Consider the following 12,124-nt stretch of genomic DNA (forward strand, 5'->3'; position numbering starts at 1 on the left):
TCTTATGGTCCGAAAAATACGGTAAATCATGTCAGCAAACCTGCAACCAACCACAGTGGAGGTGGATGGCCACTAACACTGCAGTCAAGAACACTTTCCATGGAGTAAACACCATTGATTAAAATAGGACTTACTTCTCAGTAGACCTAGTTAGGAGGGCTGTTCCCTAAGTCCCTCTAGTTCTTACAGACAGCCATATCCTGCTACTGGTATTCCTACTGCTGAAATGTAAAAAGTGTAAAACAGACTTGGTTTTTTTTTTAATCTCCACTATCTTACTGTAAGTTACCACTTGCATTTTATTTACTTAAAACATTTATATGTCACTTTCCCACTTAAATAGAGTCTCCATGGTGCTTTATCAGCTATGATGCTAAAGAAAGCATTACTACTATTGATGGCCTATCTTTACTGGAAAATGTTGAAAAATAATGCATCTACAAGTGCCAGTCTTAGCACAAAAAAAAGGTGGGGGGGAAACAGATTTAAGAGAAAGGACATTCAGCACATAATGCCTGAGGCATTAACAACACAGTCCAAACCATTTCATATGAAATCTCTGCTCTGGGCATTAACTATTCCCATTTTTCATGGAAGATTAAAAGAAAAAGTTATTACGACAGTCTGCTTGGTACAGTATTATGTTCTTTATTGGTAGCATACACACCATTTTTGTTTGTTTTATACAACACACATTTGCATTTACAGGACTAATTTACAAACTGGGATTATGGTCTTGAGCCCTTGAAGAAATGAATTTTGAGCTTGTCCACGCCAGGCAGGATAACACCATAAAATGTCTTCAGCGCTACATATTCCGATAGGAGACCAACCCATGCTGCGTTAACTCAGTTCATCTGTCAATGCTGCCTAAAAATCTGACCTAGCTGAAAACAAGATCAATCTGCTAGTTCGCAGTTTTAAATGTTAAAAGTGTCCAAAGAAGGCTATGAAGGAGTGAAAAGGAAAGACCATCTCAAGAAGCCCATCTCTTTTCCTTCTTTCCTCCTCCACAAGGATTCAAGTTTTGTTAAAACACACACACACAGAACAAATAAGGAAGGGGCATGGTGAACAGAGGACAAAAGAACCCTACTTATCTTTGTTCTACAACTCTGTGTGGTCTTTTAGGGAAAAAAAACAAAATAAAACTGGAGTTTTCCAAGATATAAAATAAGGGTAATGTCAATTTTTTTTTGGGGGGGGGGGGAGTTTCCTGACCCTCCGTAGTGGTAAGAAAAAAGATCACAGGGCCTCAGTATTGAGCACCTTAGTGACTTCCAGGAAGCACAGCAACAGTCAATTACCCCCCGAAAGGAGAACACTTAAACAGAGAAGTGCTAATTCCATTGAAGCTCAAGTTGAAGCAGCATCCAATAGGGAAACCACTTTCCCTTAAAGCAGAAGTCTGGAGTTGGAGCAAGGACCCCTTGCAAAGTGATGGACATTATCAGGTGGCACGAGGCAGTTCCAGAGGGGGCCACGAGGAGCTATCAGGTCTTTGCCATTGGATAGCAGAGGTCTGCATAGCATGGAACACAGCAAGACACAATGTCAATTGGCCCAATTCATCGCTACCCCTACCGCTCCAAGAACTGGAATATACTCCGGGTTCCTTGAACAGAAGCACCATCAAGTCGAAGCCGCTTGGGAGACAAGGCTGTAATGGGAACAGGAGCTCGTTTCTTCCCCTGGAAAATAGCATAAAACCATTAGGCTAGCACTGCAAGGAAAGTCACAAGAGTTAAGAGCAAAAAAGAATCACCAGCTGTCTTCTTGCCTAGCAGGCCAAATTAATTTGCTACATGTGACTGCAGACATGACTGTGTGTCAACATCAGACAGTCCAAAACAATAATATTTTAAACAGACCATTCATCTTGGTTGCAAAAAAGAGCAGCAAGGAAGCAGCTCAGAGCTCAGAAGCTGCCAAAGACAGGAAAATGTAAGAACTGTCTTGCAGGCTCCAATCCGGCAAGTGCCCGGTAGTCAGCCAGATACACACGGAAAGCTCAGAAGCAAAGCAACAACTGTCCCATTTCCACCCAGGCACCTGACAAGCATAATAAACTTCTATCATCTCTCATGTTCACAGAGGCAATCCACTTTCAAGTTGTCCCATCCATTACAGGGAAAGTGCTCCTTCTCCTATTTTCTCTTACCCCTTGGCATCCCTGACTGTAGTTACTAGTCCCTCCACATTCTTCCCCGCCCCAAGGCACACTAGAGAGACTTCCTTTGAGATGCTGACAAGTATGAAAATGCAGGAAACATTATGGTGGGAACTGGTGACACTGAACTGATGGAGAACCTACAGTGAAGAAGTTTCCAAAATAAGATTGCTGCAGACAAGCTAGAAGCATGTAAAAGATATAAAGCGGCATCCCTGTGGTTCATATTCCCTAAGTTTCAGGCAGAAGGCTTTCCTGGTATTGTTACCCAAGATCCTTTAACGTGGGCATTTGATATCAACCATGGGAATTCCTGCAGTGCTGTGACTGAATCACAACTTTAAGCAATAGTATAGACTTCACACCTATACACAAGCATGTGCACAACCAGACCCTTCAAAGTCTTGGAACGGACATACTCCAAGTGTGTCCATAGGGGAGGGACGGTGGCTCAGCGGTAGAGCATCTGCTTGGTAAGCAGAAGGTCCCAGGTTCAATCCCCGGCATCTCCCAAAAAAGGGTCCAGGCAAATAGGTGTGAAAAACCTCAGCTTGAGACCCTGGAGAGCCGCTGCCAGTCTGAGAAGACAATACTGACTTTGATGGACCAAGGGTCTGATTCAGTATAAGGCAGCTTCATATGTTCAAGTGCACCTAATCTGCTTTTCCAAGGGTATGACAGAGATGTTGCACCTTAGGTAAAGATCACAGCTGCCTCAATGTGCTGGTGAGCCGTGGGTGCTGATTCTGCCCCGGACAATTCTACCCAGGTACAACTAGCACAGCAGAATGAAATATGGCTACAACATAATAATTGATCCTCCCCCACACAAATATCCCTTAGCAGATACCTACCTGTGGCCTGGACTTCTCCTTTGTCTCCTCACTCTTCTCAGGGGAAAGTGTTTGGAAGATGAAATTGCGTGAGTTCCGGGGGGCATTTGGGTTGAGGTCCGACATTGCTGACAGTTTCTGTAGGACTGCTTTAGGTCTATTCAGCAGTGATCCATTCTTTAGCTGTAAAGAGGAATGTACAAAGGTACAAGACAGGTCAAGGATCAGGGTATATAAAAGGACTTCCTGCTTCCAGTTCAGTCTGCTTACTTTTTAAGATCTGCTTCTGACTCTGCTGTATACGCTACTACGATCTGAAGATGGGTGGCTTCAAGGAACCAGGCCTTTTCTGGTGTGACACTTTATTTATGGAATATATGCCATTTGGCTGGCTGTACTTTCTAGCATTTATAAACTGCTGATTGCTCAGGACCTCCTATCATTCACTCATTTGATTTCTTGTTCCTTTCTCAATCTATGCATTGTTGTTTTAAGCTATTTTATGCCATTTGCTTTAATGCAGTTATTGGTCTCTTTGCAGTTTTTATACCTTTTATACCCCCTTTATCTTGTTTCACAGCTCTGTTATTTTATGGTTTTTCCTGGAAGACATCTTGGACAAAGATGTTCAGAATGTATGCCGGATACACACACATATGCACACACACACCATACAAACCACCCCAGTTTAGTACAGTGAACACTACTCAAAACAGCAGATTATCCTTTTCTCACAGGGAAACACTCTACAATCAAGGTAGGTCTCGGGCTCAGATGAAGAGCATGCAGAAGTTCTGACTATGCAGAAGTTCTGAGTTCAATCTCCGGCATCTCCAGTTTTAGAACTGTGAAATACTTCATCCCAAGACACTGGAAGGCTGCTGAAGAATAGGCAAGATTGGCCTTGATGGTCTGGCTTAGTAGAAGGCAGCTTCATGTGTATTCATGCAATCTATTAATTTTGGAAGGGACCATGGCTCAGTGGTAAAAAATCTGCTTTGCCTGCAAAAGGTCCCAGGTTCAATGCCTGACATGAACAGTTGAATAGGGCCAGACAGTAGGTGATGTGAAATCCTGGAGAGCTGCTGCCAGCCAGAGAAGGCAAGACTGATCGTTATAGACCAATAGTCTGAAGCAATTAAGGAAGCTTTGTGTTTTTCTCAATAAAAGTCTTTCATGCCTTTTGTTTATGTAGAAACTGGCTGTATTAGAAATGTGTTACAAACATACATTTTGGAAATCACACCCACCCAGCATAGTCAGGGCTGATTAGCAGTTGATCTCTGTGATATTCAGCATAGATCTCCCCCAGTCCTGTACATTAAGAAGCCAGGGACTGAGTACCCAGGATCTTCTACTTGCAAAGCACACAGCTCTACAACTGAGCTCCTGCATCTCACATGTTCAAAGACAAGGCAATAACTTGCCATACGCTCCAACATCCATTACTCAAAGTGAGTCCCACACTCATTTTAGGGGATGGAGGTGGGGGAGATCTATCTGGTTGCACTATGAAGAGGAAAAAATCATCCTCAGATTTAGGCCACGGAGCTACTCACCTGTGGGTTGCTGGCACACTGTAAGGTTTCAAATGGATTCCTAGGTATCAATTTTGTTTCCTGTGCTGCTATTACTGGGGGTGCTAGATGAACAGAGAAAGAAAGCTGTGTAAATTTGGGCTGGTGTTGTAGTAGTGTAGCGCAGAGAAGAGCCGGTTTTTATAACTTGCTTTTCTCTACTGTAAGGAGTCTCAAAGGAGGTTACAATCGCCTTCCCTTCCTCTCCCCACAACAGGCACCTTGTGAGGTAGGTGGGGCAGAAAGAGTTCTGAGAACTGTGACTGACCCTAGGTTGCCCAGCAGGCTTCATTAGGAGTGGGGAATGAAACCCAGTTCTCCAGATTAGAGTTCACCTCTCTTAATTACCTTGCTGGATTGGGGGAATGCTGTAGACGTCGTTTATCTTGATTTCAGTAAGGCTTTTGATAAGGTTCCACATACTATCCTTGTTGACAAGTTGGTAAAATGTGGTTTGGATCCTGTTACCCTTAGGTGGATCTGTAACTGGTTGACAGATCGCACCCAAAGAGTGCTTGTGAATGGTTCCTCATCCTCTTGGAGAGGAGTGACAAGTGGAGTGCCTCAGGGATCTGTCCTGGGACCTGTTTTGTTCAACATCTTTATCAATGATTTGGATGAAGGAATAGAGGGAATGCTTATTAAATCTGCAGATTATACTAAATTGGGAGGGGTTGCAAACACAGAAGAAGACAGAAACAGGATACAGGCTAAAACCAATAAAATGAATTTTAACAGGGATAAAGGTAAAGTTCTGCATTTAGGTAGGAAAAATCCAATGCATGGTTATAGAATGGGGGAGACTTGTCTTAGCAGTAGTATGTGCAAAAAGAATCTAGGGGTCTTAGTGAATCATACGCTGAACATGAGTCAACAGTTTGATGTGATGGCTAAAAAGGCAAATGCAATTTTGGGCTGTATCAACAGAAGTATAGTGTCCAGAGCACATGATATGATGGTATCACTTTACTCTGCTCTGGTAAGACCTCATCTGGAGTATTGTGTTCAGTTTTGGGCACCACATTTTAAGAAGGATATAGACAAGCTGGAACGGGTCCAGAGGAGGGCGACAAAGATGGTGAGGGGTCTGGAGACCAAGTCCTATGAGGAAAGGTTGAAGGAGCTGCGGATGTTTAGCCTGGAGAGGAGGCGGTTGAGAGGTGATAGGATCACCATCTTCAAGTACTTGAAGGGCTGTCATATAGAGGATGGTGTGAAATTGTTCTCTGTGGCCCTGGAAGGTAGGACCAGAACCAACGGGTTGAAATTAAATCAAAAGAGTTTCTGGCTCAACATTAGGAAGAACTTCCTGACAGTTAGAGCGATTCCTCAGTGGAACAGGCTTCCTTGGGAGGTGGTGGGTTCTCCTTCCTTGGAGGTTTTTAATCAGAGGCTAGATGGCCATCTGACAGCAATGAAGGTCCTATGAATTTAGGGGGAGGTGTTTGTGAGTTTCCTGCATTGTGCAGGGGGTTGAACTAGATGACCCTAGAGGTCCCTTCCAACTCTATGATTCTTAACCACTGCACCATGCTGGCTCCATAGAGGCGGAAAGTTAATTGGACAGACCACTCAGATAGAGTCATGCTGGGTCCAGCCAAAGAGGAAAAGGTAAGTCACAGTTTAGAGACCACTATTTGGGAAGAGAAGCAAATGTGTGACCTGCTACAGATCTATACAATATAGAGAGATTTCCCATGAGAATTGAATCCAGTTCAAGGGAAGGAAAGCAATATGGTATTTCTTTTTATGTGTATGGGTTTCCTGTCTCAAAGAAAATTCCCAGATCTAAAAATATGCAACAGAGGAAGAAGAAAAGACAAACACAACCAGCTCAATAAGAAACCTCCCCTGTTTTCACTTACATAGCTCTTCCCATCCTTGCCCTCTAAACCCTTTCTCCTCTTCTTCCACACAGTCCCAAAATCAAAACCCACCAGGCATCTTCTCACTCCTTCCTCTCAGGAACCACAGACCACTACAGATACTTGCCCAGTGATTACATATTTAGGACTGCAATACTAAGCACATTTACTATTGAACTTCTGAGAATACATGTTTACGATTTAACTGTGAAGGATAGCAAGTATGAAAAGCGTATTTCAAACATAGAACCTGATCGTGGAGTTTTGAGTTCACTGCTAGGATTTAAAAACCCACCCACCCATCCCAAGCAAACATTCTGCAAGCTCTTCAGTATGAAGCAGACTGACCTTTCTTTTGTAGGGATTTTTCAGTCAGTTTCTTAGCCAGTTTCATGAACTGGCTGTCTTCATCAATATCTTCCTCTTCCTTTTCTCCTTTCTCTGACTACAAATAAAAAGACCTTCATCAGAGGAGAAAATAATTCAAAAGCAGAAACAACAACTGGGCTGAAACCTACTGTACTGATGCAGCAATTTTTTAAAAAAGCAAACATCACCTTGAGGGCCATCATTGCACACATTGGCTGCAGTGCCCTGATGAATGTTTGTTCAACAACAACCACACAATTTTAGCTGCCCAATGAAACAGAGGGTGCAATTTTGTCTCATTCACATGGTATATTTTAGGTGTACACTTCTTTTTTTTTCTAAAAAGCGAAGTGCACGAATCAGTCTTTAAACCACTGATGTTCTTTAAGAATCTGAGTTGTACAATACTAGCAGAGTTTTCTTACAAAGCCTGTTAGCTGCTTTTCAAAATTTCTCTACATGCTATTTACTGACTGCATTTTAAGACTTTTGTACAACCAATTATTCTTTGGAGTGATAATATACATCAGTCCAATCTGTGTTTGCATAGAACTGAAGAGAATTCCAAATTTCTTCATCCATAATCACCCAATCAAAAAATACTTTGTGCTTGAAAAGTCTACCACCAATGTTGGCATTAAGACATTTAATTAAACTTTTAATTACCATTATTTGTTATCTTTGATGCCTTTGCTTAGACCCAATCAGTAGTAAACCAACCAATCGATAAACTTTTCTGCATTTTCAAATCAAGTGTGACAAGGTAGAAGATTCCCTCTTCTCTCACAATTATGGTTTGATAGAAGCAGGAAGTATGCAAACAGTCCTAGAAGCAGCTTCAGCAAGAAGATTAAACTTGCTACCTGTTCACGGAGCCACTGCTCCCTCTCAAAGCGTTCCTTCCTCCGCTTAGCCTCTACTTCACTGAGATGCTCTTCATTCTCCTCTACATCATCACCATCTTGGTGAAACATATCCATCAGAGAAGAATCATCTAAAACAATGGACAGAAGATTAATTACTTCTCCCCAAAATCTTCTGAAAGATTCCCCTCGTGCAGTCACAGCTCAAAGTTGGGGTTCAAATTCTGCCTCTAAAATGGAGTTATGATAGCATCACAAGGGGAAGAGGCAAAACATCTGGAGTCCGTTCCGGATGCAGCCTCTGGATAACCACCTATATCTGGCTGCTTTACACCAACCAAGACCATTGTTCCCTCTAGTTCAGTACTGTCTATTCCAATTGGGCAGCAGCTCTCCAAGGTCAGAGGCAGCTGTCCTGGTAGGCACCCAAGGTCCTTTAAGCAGAGATGCCAAGGACTGAGCTGCAGAACTTCTGTGTGCCATTTAAGTGCTCTGAGTCATGGCTCCTCTCTGTGTTAGAGCAGCAGCATTTGCTTTGAAGCCACATACAAGGAAACCAGATCATCTGCACTTGACAAGAAGAAGAAGAAGATATATCCCGCCCTCCACTCCGAAGAGTCTCAGAGCGGCTCACAATCTCCTTTCCCTTCCTCCCCCACAACAGACACCCTGTGAGGTAGATGAAGATATTGGATTTATATCCCGCCCTCCACTCCGAAGAGTCTCAGAGCGGCTCACAATCTCCTTACCTTCCTCCCCCACAACAGAGACCCTGTGAGGTGGGTGGGGCTGAGAGGACTCCCACAGCAGCTGCCCTTTCAAGGACAACCTCTGCCAGAGCTATGGCTGACCCAAGGCCATGCCAGCAGGTGCAAGTGGAGGAGTGGGGAATCAAACCCGGTTCTCCCAGATAAGAGTCCGCACACTTAACCACTACACCAAACTGGCTCTCCGGACAGAGAAGTAGCCCACCTACCCTTTCTCAGATTGTATGCAGGTTCCCCAAGCTTCATATTTTCAACAGCCCACCATAGGTGAAGATCTTTATGGCACAGCAGTATCAGGCCACATTGTGGCATATATGACGGTAAGCTGCAAGCAGCCATCTCCAGGGCCCAGTTCATACACAAGAAGTGTGTGTGTGTGGGGGGGGAGCTTAGGACATAAGAAAAGCCCTGCTGTATCAGACCAGTGGGTCATCTAGTGTAGTGTTCTCACTCACACTGTGGCCAACCAGTTTCTCTGAAGGGCCAACAACAGGGCATAGAGACTGAGGCCTTCCCCTGATGTTGCCTCCTACCACTGGGATTCACTCCCCTACCCCATCCTCAACCAGGTCCCAGTATATAAATGTGAAAGATATTTCTTTTTATTACATCTGGGGGCAGAGAGGGTTTCACTGACTTAAGCAGACCTCTGACCCAGAGCACCTCCTCCTAGGCAGCAGGTCACTACGGTGGCAAGAAATTTCATTGTGGCACCTCGTATTTTCAGCAATTATTTTCTTGTAGTGTCTCTTGCTGATCGTCAGTAGTATGAAGCTTATTTCTCATTTCACATCAAAATGTGTTTTGCTGTGATATAAAAATGCAGCTGCATGATGGTCTTGTCATTGCCATTATCAGTAATGTCACTGCTCATTTATATGTTAACCTTGCATCATTCGTTGGTGGTGAATTCATTTCTTAACCAAGGGCTTTCTATACTGACACCTGTACTCAGTCTGCTGAAACTTTTTAAACCAATAATGAAAGTATAGGAAGTTGGGCAGAGGTTAGGGATAGGTTTTGCTATGGTGACGATAGCCCATACTGATCTATAACAAAATAGTGAAGAGTTCAGGATTAGGTTTTATTGAAGCAATAATTTAAAAATGGGGTCTTTAAAACATAAAACTTGAAAGCTGAAAAATGACTATGGCTTCTAAATTTTGGGGCTGGCTCCTAAAGCCAGGGAACATTTGTCAAGGCCTGCTCTAGCCAATGAGCAGAAGCATAAGAGTCAGAAGAGGGCCCTGCTCTCAAGTGTGCCATTGTTCTCCCGACAATGATTTGGACCCAAACATTTAGGATCAATAGAAGACAGCCTGTGAACGGTGTATTACAGTAATCTAGGAGTTCAACAAACCCTCTTAACTTTTTGTCATACAGTCAGCAGGCCTCCTTCAGTACTACAGTGCAGGCACTATACTTGGTTTTATAGTGTTTATACACGTTTGGTTAACAGTATTTCAACTTTCAGTATTTAGTCTCAAAGCTACATTAACAAAGAGAACAAAAACAGCCAGTCTTTCAGTTATATGTACATTTTTCCCAGCAAGGGTACCAGAGACAGGAATGGATCAATTACTTCATCTTTAATGCTTTGGTAGTAACTATAAAACACCATCACCTAGGTTGAATAGAGTGTCTGTCTCCCTGTGGACACTGTCAATCATTTGAAGGTATTTGTTTGTAATGTTCCCACAAGGCTTGCTGACGGCAAAATGGTGCAGTGTACCAACAGAAAAGTTCTCCTATATTTTGGTATACACAGACTCAACAAAGACGCTGGCCAATGTCTGGAAGATGGCCAAGGTTCTGCAAATCAAATCAGAAATAACTATGTCCACTAGGGGCTCAGTAAACCTTATCAAGCATTTGGCAAATTCTATTTTGTGGCTGGCAAACTGCATTCAGCTTGCAGAAATCACAGGCTGAGCAGATCTGGGAGAGACTGTACCTATGTTCTTCCACCGGAACCTCCTTGCTCGCCCGGGGCCATCACTGTGTAGGTCTCCATCAGCAAGGTACCTCTCCTGATACAAGCGGAGCTGCCGCTTGTCTTCATCCAGCATCACCTTCCTAAAAGAATCCCGCAGAAGGGAAGGAAAGCTTAGATCAGTCTTTATTCAAGAATGAGGCTGCCATTCTCCGAAAAGGAAAGGGCACTGCCCACTAATTCAAAGCATAAAATTGTATCAGCTTATCTCCAGCTACTGACATGTGTATTTTGTTGACTTGGTCCTGGAGTTCCACAGGAGTGGGGAGCTCCTCATCAATGATTTCCTCTTCATACTCATTGAGCTCCTCGCCATCATATTCATCTTCACTTCCCACATCGCTTCCTGACAGCTCAGCCTCGTCCTCCATGAAGTCCTGCAATTTACTGACAGGTTCAAAGGAATAAGACAAAAAACAACAATATAAATATGTAAGATTTAACAAGCTACAATATACAGAGACGGACTAAAGATTTGCCTTGTTCAGCAACGTCTACCCCTGATCGCCAAGGAATCTGCAATGGTGCTGCATTTCCTTCCAGTGGAAGAAGCGTTTGCCTGACACAAGATGCTCAGAACATTTCACATCACAGGAAGGCTCCTTTGGTCAGAGGGAAGTATCTCCACTAGCGGAATGGAGCCACAGGACCTGACCTCAGCTCTCCAAGGTCTCAGGTAAAAGCAAGCGCTCTCTTTGTCCTGCTGCCAGCAAATCTCTGTACCTCGGAGATGGCAGAATCAAATGCAAAGGCTCACAAACACAAAGCATGTGCACTCTGACCTCTATATTAGAGTAGGGTGGGAGCAAGTGTTGAAGAAAATGCATCTACCTGTGAAGATGTTGGTGTGCTAGGAAATGAAAGGGTGGGGGGAGATAGACAAGGGTTATACTTAGCAAGACATGGTTGGAGCAAGCCAAACCTCACAGGCATTGCCAGTATCTCAAGGGTTTGCCTTGACTGGTCGCTGTGCAGGTCTGGGAGGTGATGATGGGCATAACAGCCATGCCTATTGATTTCTCCTGCACTGCTGCTCCTAGCAGTGCTGCCAATGCCTTGACTGTTGGGTGGAAATCTGGTCAAGCAAAATGGTCTATATATGTTGGGGTGAAGGCTGCTTAGCCCACCTCTGAACTAGAGCATCTCATAGGAATTAGAATGCCTAACACACCAAGGCATTATGGCATGTTACAGATGGTATATTAATAGACACTACTGCTTGAAGTAGCAGTAGCCAATAAGATGTCAGCCATTCCAATAAATCTGACGCCACTGAAGTTTTTACCATCCTGCTTTCAGACATACTTCAGTTAGTCACTACTAGTATATTGATGCCTGAAAGCAAAAACTCCTCTAGATTACAAACCCTTTCCTCTCTGCTTGCCTAGAAATAATGATTAATCCCATTAGGCAAATGGCTTTACAAGCTTGTGTTATGTGCATCAAGATTATTTGGAAAGCCTGGATAGTTTGTCAATGGCTAAGTATCTCTGGTCCTCATCACTGCGATATATTCAGGCTAGGATCGGGGATGCAAAGGATTAAAATGTTTAAATGATGGAAGGATTCCTTTACTGTTTTCATGTTTCTGTAAACATTGAAATAATGTCCATGATGAGCACAGGTGTCTGTTATTAAAAGCCAGGAGAGAAAGAATGGGGAGGGATGGTGGCTCAGTGGTAGAGCA

General features: G+C 43.4%; 1 protein-coding gene across 1 annotated transcript in view; it reads right to left on the reverse strand.

Annotated features, from left to right (window-relative positions):
• Positions 1-625: 625 nt before the first annotated feature.
• The window catches only part of CLSPN (claspin), a 45,481-nt gene continuing 33,982 nt past the window's right edge, over positions 626-12,124 (reverse strand). The window contains exons 19-25 of the mRNA XM_060257577.1: positions 10,660-10,824; positions 10,399-10,520; positions 7,678-7,808; positions 6,794-6,890; positions 4,563-4,645; positions 3,025-3,186; positions 626-1,691 (exon numbers count right to left, since the gene is read on the reverse strand). Of these exons, the coding sequence (XP_060113560.1) occupies positions 1,581-1,691; positions 3,025-3,186; positions 4,563-4,645; positions 6,794-6,890; positions 7,678-7,808; positions 10,399-10,520; positions 10,660-10,824 (871 nt within the window). The 3' untranslated portion in view covers positions 626-1,580. The remainder of the gene's footprint in view (positions 1,692-3,024; positions 3,187-4,562; positions 4,646-6,793; positions 6,891-7,677; positions 7,809-10,398; positions 10,521-10,659; positions 10,825-12,124) is intronic.

This window comes from Heteronotia binoei, chromosome 17 (assembly GCF_032191835.1).
Source record: "Heteronotia binoei isolate CCM8104 ecotype False Entrance Well chromosome 17, APGP_CSIRO_Hbin_v1, whole genome shotgun sequence".
Classification (NCBI taxonomy): Eukaryota; Metazoa; Chordata; class Lepidosauria; order Squamata; family Gekkonidae; genus Heteronotia; species Heteronotia binoei.